Here is a 7,982-nt window from a genome sequence, read left to right as displayed (position 1 = left end):
TCAACTTGGCCCTGTTCTTTAACCAGTTACATCATCCCGCTATCTTACGGAAGATGCTGAATTTGGGCTGTGACTCACTGCCTGTCTACTCATACTAATGGAGAGATCTGCATCTCTCTCTCTCTCTCTCTTGTTCTTCCCATCTCTGTCTCTCCCTCTCTCTTTCTTTCTCTCTCTCTCTTGCTCTCCTTCTGAATTCCCTTTATCTGTAATTCTGTGGCTCATGTGTGCTCAACACCACACTGCATAGTTCAGATTCTCATTTCTCTCTTTTTCCCACATTCTCTTATTCACTTTGTCTTCAGGTAGCTACTTTAACTTGCAGATTCTCTCTCTCTCTCTTGCTCTCTCTCTTGCTCTCTCTCTTTCATTTCACACCACTTGCATGGCGTGTGTGTGTCGACTACGTTGCCAAACTGTTGCAGCTTGTTTGCATGTTGTGAACACCCCATCAGTGTTACTGCTGTGTGGCGTGCTGCTGCCAGCCCTGTATTGCTGATGAGTGGTCTGGACCATGAAAACCAGACAGTTGAGTAGCTGCACCAGTTGAGTGCTCTGTAGGAAACCCCTGCCCTTTGCCTCATATTCTTATTGCCATAATATACATAATTACGGAAGATGCTGAATTTGAGCTGTGACTCACTGCCTGTTTACACAGAGAGAGAGAGAGAGATTCAGATCTCTCCATTAGTATCTCATGCCTCCCGCCTCTCCATCTCTCTCTCTTTCTCTCTCTCTTTCTCTCTCTTCCTCCCTTTATCTGTGCTTCTGTGGCTCATGTCTGCTCAAAACCACACTGCATAGTTCAGATTCTCATTTTCCCCTCTCTCTCTTCTTCATATTCTCTTTTAACTTGCATATTTTCTCTCTCTCTCAGTTCAGTTCAATTCAGTTCGACTCAATTCAATTCAATTGAAATATGATTTGTTGGCACAGCAATATATTGTAAATGATGTAAGTAGTGTGTGTGTGTGTTTGTGTGTACATGCACACTTGTGAATAGGAATGTGGCTTATTGCAGTATGTCGAGTTGCATTTATAGGAGGTGGTCAATCCTCTTTCTGTCACAGTTGTGTAGCGTGCAGCTAGTACTGCACAGTCTTCCTCTTTCTCTCTTCCTCCTTCCATCTCTCTCTTTCTCTCTCTCTCTCTCCATTTCATACCACTTGCATAGCGTGTGAGTGTGATTACTGCGTTGCCAAACTGTTGCGGCTTGTTCGCGTATCAGTGTTACTGCTGTGCTGCTGCTGCTCCTGCCAGCTCTATCTGAATGTGCCTTTGATAATGGCCCAAGAGGTAGGGTATCAGACGACGCTGAGGAGAAATGGGAAAAACAGAAAGCTGAAATGTGAAAAACAGAAAGTTGACCGGTTGTACCGGTTGTGACTCAGAGAGAGGAAGCGGGAGTTCTATAGAAACCCCTTGCCCTTCACCTAATGCTTGCATTGACATCACATACATAATTTATACTATGCATCATGTACATAATTCTCCTGTGACGACATGTAATCTCACAAATGTAACATGCGAATTCTAAACTGGTTGAATATTTATGTAATATTTCTATTTTTTGTCTGTGATGTATAGCCCAGTCCTTGAAACCTCAGTAAAAGGTGTCCGTTGTGTAACGTTGCTGGTATGATGTCAATGTGACTATTTACAGATCTTTTCACCGTCTATTTTGGTGGGGAAGCGCTTACCTCACGAATCCAAATTAGGCTCCGCAGCAAAACTCTAGATGACTTGCCAGTGTACCGGGGCTCCAGAGACACACCTGGCACATCTCCCGCAAGCCGTTAAAATGAAATGAAAATCAAAGTTCCAGAGCCGCAACACACACACACACAGTCACACACTCTTAAGATGAATGTGTTGACCCTATCTGAACATACAGTACGATAGGAACAACGAGATACGTTGAAAACAACATAAGCTTTGTTTTTAACACAAGTTGTGTTATTTTCAACACATATGGTGTACACTCTTGAAATGAATGATACAAGCAACGTGGTTGGAAACAACACAAACTGTGTTGACCCTACCTGGATATAAGATGTGTTTAAAACAACATTGTGTTGTTTTCAACACATTTTTTTAAGAGTGTACAATGCAAGTGGTGTACTAGTGGTGTACAGTTTTAATTTTAACAATTAACACACTAACCTTAGTATTAAGAATACAACAGTTGTTGTTTTTGTGAGTAGAAGGAGTATTTTTCTTTCAGGCAGTTTCAGATTAATTGAGTACCTCAGCGCTGAAAACTCAAACTCAAACTCATACAGTACCTTCTCCTGTGACTATGCATCAATCAAATTAAGTGATTTCTAAATTCAGTACAATATTTTTATGAAGCCATGGTGTGAAATATAAAACAGAATGTGAGCATACCAACTATTAACTCCATTTATACTGGACACTATTTTTCTTCAGGTAGCCAACTGAACATGCTTCCCTGACATACCTTCCTCCACCCCTGACCCTGTGTAATGATCCCCTCCTGTTCTCTCCCTTCTCCAGTATCGCCATCAGCACCTTCCAGGACTTCCAGCAGACCACCCTCCAGCAGCGGCCCGACTCCGTCCTGCGACGCCAGCGCCTGACCCACGGTCAGCTGGCCCTGACTGACGACACTGCCGCGGCAGCGACGCCCGCCTCCGCCAACCAGCTGGTCAAGATGGCCGTGTGGGGCATCTCCGCCACCCTGGGAGCCGCGGCGTTGGCGGTGGCCCAGACGGCCTTCGAGTGGGGACCCGACCTCCTCCTCCAGCTCTTCTAGAGAAACAAACAAACAAACAAACAAACAAACAAATACAAAATCACTACAATCCCCAGTACCTCCTCCTCCAGCTCTTCTAGAGAAACAAACAAACAAACAAACAAATACAAAATCACTACAATCCCCAGTATCCCAAACCAAACCCCCTGATTTGGTGTGCCAAACCTTCCGTACTAGTCCTCTGCAACATCCTGCCATAAGTGACCTCTGGGTAATTTCCCCGTGACTCAAAACACTGACTCATTTATTTCCGAAGCGGTTTTTAAAGCCTAGATTTCCAGCCCCCTCTCATTTGTATCAGGAGTGAAGGGTCTGAAGTCTGAGTTTTTTGCTAATGAAGCACAGTTTGCCCGATGGTGGACCATCAGCATTTTGTCTTAGAGGGCTGAACTGCCCGAGAAGCTGATTCATGCACATTCATAGCTCTGTGCTGTGTGAATGACTGAAATAGGCATAATTTCATAATAGTGTTTTCTATTCTTCAGCTTTTACACCGTCAAGAGAGAGAGGACAGTGTGTGTGTGTGAGAGAGAGAGAGATAAAAAACACAAATTGAATGATTGCCAGGTGACTGCCTGGCAAGAGCACCTTGTGTGTGTTCTAGCAAAAGTAAAGAACTGTAAAGAATATGCTTCTTCGGAGGGGAAAATCCATTTTTGGCCTTTGATGACTCCATCCATGCATTTCCATCTGTGTATTTTACATGTTCAGTCTTTGCTCACTTGAACTACTTTGGAAAACCTGATGCTTCTGTAAAGCTGAAGTTTTTTAACTAGAATGTCTTACGTGCTGAGAAGATACAGAAGAAGAACCGTCCAGAACTCCTCAGACGCGTTGACTGACTGACCCTCCGCAGGCAAGGTCTCCCCACACGGCGACCGGGGTCTTAAAGTCGAGCGCGGGCGTCAGCCAGGATAATTGAACGAGCCGCCCGGCCGCCGTGTGATCCAGTGCCTTGAGTGCGATTGCTGATGAGCAGCTGTTAGTCGAGCCACACTGTGCCAATGTGCAATTCGCTGCGTAATCACCACTGCCAGTAGAATAAAAAACACCAAACACACTCACTCACTCTCTCTCTCACACACACACACACACACACACACACACACACAGACACACACTCGCTCATGCCTCCCCCAACTCGGTTCTCTCCTCTTAGCTTTTCCTTGTTACCTCGAGCTATGTCAGGAAAGCGCAGGCCATCTTAATTTAATGTGAAATTAATTTGCGCCCAAGGCTGTTGGCAGGATTTTGGGCCAAACACCAAAGATGGGTTTTTTATTCGCTGACAAATTAAGACATCGAGAGCTTTTCAAAATAGGAATAGTGCTGCACAGCATGTATCAGGGCTGTTTGTACACGATTTTAATTGCATTTTTAACGTACAATTGCACCATCTCCAATTGTCTATATGATTAGAATAAATAAGGCATAGTAATATAAACAAAAATGTCAAGATGGTTTACCAGTAAAATATAGTGCCATTTATTTGAAGGGGACGCCTAAATAGATTAATTTAATAGAAGCCCATCACATTATAAACCCTGTAGAAACACTATATCTTGTGAGGAACACGCTTCGACATGCAGCTTAAGGTTGTACTCAGCTCAACTTAATCATTTATGATGGGAAAACAGGCGACCATGGAGAAGGACTCTGTGAAATGATACTGAACGGTAATTATGAGAGGCTGTTGGCCTTTCAAACACATGGCTGGCAGAGGAGTCAGAGGAGTGGAGATGGGGACTTGACAGATAGGATCCTGGCTCTCTGGCCAAGCTGACGAGTGAAGGTCTCGCTGGCACCTGCGACGGATGCAGCTCCAGTTGGAACCGTTTAGCGCGGAAAAGCGCTGCTCTTTTGATCAGTGTCTCTTCGCTCTCTCCTCGTGCGGGGCTTTGAGGCTGATCGGCTGTCCAACTGTTTACCTCCGAGGCCGCTGTCTGAAGGCAATTGTGCGAGCAACTGTCTTTTTTTTCCCCCACCCTCTCTCTCTCTCTTTTTTTTGAACAGCTCGAGCACTTTTTCTGCCGAGGAGAACTTCAACTTTTAATGGATCCCTGGCAGAAGCTATGTTTGCCGGGGAAAAAGGCTTTGCAAAGTAACAGGTTGAAATGTCACCACCTGCTCCGCTTCGAAAAACGTGAACGCCGCTTGCGCTACCTCTCCCTTGCGCCTGATGCCTTTGCCTCGCATCAAAGCCGCAGAGGAAATCATGACTGCTTTTTGGGTTAAAACACCGCGTCGGTACTCAGTCCTTGTAACTGCACTCATTACGGTGTACTGTAAAGTTTGACGTTGCCATACCATGCTGTTTAAAACGTGTTATTTATTTTATTTATAGCTTATTGCGATAGGGTTTAGCCTTGAAGCAGCTTATGCCAGATGCCTTGTAGAATGCCAGCACTTGAGTGAGGTCTCGGAGAATGTCAGTTGTACACATCAATTTTTTAGAATGAAATGTCACAGTATTTTTGATGCATAGAGGATGTAATTTTTGACTATTTTCATGTGGGCACAATTTGTGACAAGACATGCAGCGAAATAAAAAAAAAACAACGCTTGGGGGAGACCAAAAAGTCTGGTCTTTGTGCCTTTTTCTGTCCTCCTTGAGCTGCTAGACGTCACCTTGAAGGACCCACGGCATGCTGTGTGTGTGTGTGTGTGTGTGTGTGTGTGTGTGTGTGTTTGTCTTTGTAACAAGCTGTTGTGTGTGCCGATGAATGATTTAGGCCATGTTGGAGTGCTTCCCAGAGGGAGAGTGTTTGGGGACGAACCCAGGTATGTGTGTGTGTGTGTGTGTGTGTGTGTGTGTGTGTGGGTGTGTGGGGAGGGGAGGAGGGGACAGTCATCCCAGAGAGATACTCCACATCTGTCGTTAATCCAGGGGGGCTGAGGTGAGGGTGCCGCTCTCCCTTTTCCCAAGGAAATTACAACCGTTTTAGTCAAGGACTCCTGGGCCCAGGCGGGCGACAGCAGAAGTGGCTCATGGGTATTAAGGAAGTTCGAGGGAACTGGGGATGGGGCAGGGAGGGGGGAGGGCAACAGTGAGGTTGGCAGATGCTCCGTAAGGTCTGTCCCCCTCCACCACACACACACACACACACACACACACACACACACACACTAAACCGTGAAAGCACTCCTGAGCCCTGCTCCTTGCTCATTCCTCATTACATACTGTCTCTCTCTCTCACACACACACACACACACACACACACTGGATTTTGATCTTCACTAAAAGAGGGGCACAGAGTGTGAGTGCCACAGGGGAGGAGCGGATGCCAAGCGATGGCGTTGGCCCGCCGCAGCAGGCTGCACCCGTGGAGCGGGCAGAGGTGGCGAGGGCGGCGAGAGCGACGAGAGCGGCGAGAGCCGGGCCGAGGCGTCCAGGGGAGGAGAGATGTCATGTTTTATGCATAGTGTCACGCTTAAAGTGTTGCGACAGCGTGGCCTCTCTGTTCTAGCAGAAATAAATAAATGAAATACGGCTCCGACCCAATCCCCCGCCCCCCCCACCTGCACTCCTCCAACTCCTCGTCTTGTCCGACCGGAGACGCCGAGCGAGCCCATCCTGGGACACCAGTGGACCGTGGCGTCAGCCGCAGCCTCCAGCAGCCTCCTCATTCCGTATTCCGAATGTTTACGGCAAGTCAAAACTCGGAACGGAGGAATGGAAGAAACGCTCCTCACGATACAAGTGGCGTGTGTGTGTTTGTGTGTTTGTGTGTGTGTGTGTGTGTGTGTGTGGGGGAGGGATGAATTCCCCTTTGAATGGCAGCCCTCTACAGAAGGGCAGTTAATTGGCCCCGGCAATGTGGCACGCTGCCGGGCACAAACTGCGCCGAAGGGGGTTTTTGTCCGAGATCTCTCCGCAGATGTTTCCTGTGGGAGACGCAAGCCCAGAAAGTAGAGACAGACAGAGAGAGAGAGAGCGAGCGAGCGAAAGAGAGAGATGGAGATGTGTGGAGGAGTGGAATTAGAGGGAAGACGAGAGAGACTAAGGGGAAGGGTAAAAGGTCGCCGTGCGGAGGGAGGCCAAAGACACCCCCCCCCCCCCCCCCCCCTTCCCCTCCGGAGCCACGAGGCCCCCCCCTTACCCCACCTCCGCACGGGGCGTAGGGGATCTGCCAGGTGCCCCCTCGACGTGTCCGCACGCGCATCCCCTCCCTCCCCGGATGACAAAAGGTGAGTATTAATATTCATGCGTCGGAAGATCCGCCCCCACGTCCGGGGGAGCCCTCTCGGGGCCCCGGAGCCTCCGCTGGCTTTAAGCCTTGGCCGGGTTAATTGATGGGACCGACGAAGTCCCGCGTCTCGGGCCCCGGCTGTCGGTCAGCGAGTGTTAAAGTATTAATAATGAAAAATGACGGCCGAGTGTTTCCTCGCGCAGGTAGGAAATGAGCTGGCTTTAATTAGGCCCCTGAGCTCCTTAAACTCTGTAATGAGCTTTCCGAGCCGACTGTCACCGGGCCAGGCCCCAACTGCACCACGCCGGACTGCAGCCTCGGCAGCCGCCTCGACGCGGAGAAAGGAGAAAGAGAGGTTGAAGTTTGAAAAAAAAGAAGAAGATGAAGAGATTTTACTTACGGGAAGGGAAAAAAGGAGGGGGGGGGAGGATGACCTTGTCGTTTGTCTTGTGTTTCCTTGCGATGGTGTCGTCGTGGACATGCAGATTGATTCTTCTCTCGTTTTTTGTTTTACGCCAACGTTTGTTTCGGTGAATACGCGAGCGTGCGCGATACACATGTACGGGTTCGAGCTGAGTGCGTTAAGGCACACTGACTTGCCGCACCGATGCACCGAAGGCCTCGCAGATGGAGTGGTACGGAATGCCTCGCTCAGACCTCGGGGCAAGTGCTCTTGAAATGTCTGGCATTCATTGTCGCATGCATTTATGTATGAGTGACATACAGCGAAGGCCATAAACCGGCAACACACAGCCACTGACACGGAACCGCGACGCGAACTGGCGCAGCGCTCTCCCATTCCGAATGCATCGCACGTTCGCTGCCTGGCACGTCGCCGCCGGTTTGACGTGATCAGCCATGCGTTCCCAGTCACCATGTCCCGCAAAAACAAAAACCGCCTCCACAGAAAATGGAGACTACACAGTGCCCCGGAGCATCAGACGGGCACAAAAAACAACGGAGCTATTTGACCAAGAAATGGGATATGTCCTGTTAATCAGATATGGCCACGTGCG

General features: G+C 48.4%; 1 protein-coding gene across 1 annotated transcript in view; it reads left to right on the top strand.

Annotated features, from left to right (window-relative positions):
* The window catches only part of zgc:63863 (uncharacterized protein LOC393372 homolog), a 20,360-nt gene extending 16,773 nt beyond the window's left edge, over positions 1–3,587 (top strand). The window contains exon 8 of the mRNA XM_062529640.1: positions 2,518–3,587. Within this exon, the coding sequence (XP_062385624.1) occupies positions 2,518–2,776 (259 nt within the window). The 3' untranslated portion in view covers positions 2,777–3,587. The remainder of the gene's footprint in view (positions 1–2,517) is intronic.
* Positions 3,588–7,982: the final 4,395 nt, after the last annotated feature.

This window comes from Sardina pilchardus, chromosome 24 (assembly GCF_963854185.1).
Source record: "Sardina pilchardus chromosome 24, fSarPil1.1, whole genome shotgun sequence".
NCBI classification, from domain to species: domain Eukaryota; kingdom Metazoa; phylum Chordata; class Actinopteri; order Clupeiformes; family Clupeidae; genus Sardina; species Sardina pilchardus.
The sequence above is the reverse complement of the archived record's forward strand: the minus strand, read 5'-3'. Positions and strand labels throughout refer to the sequence as shown.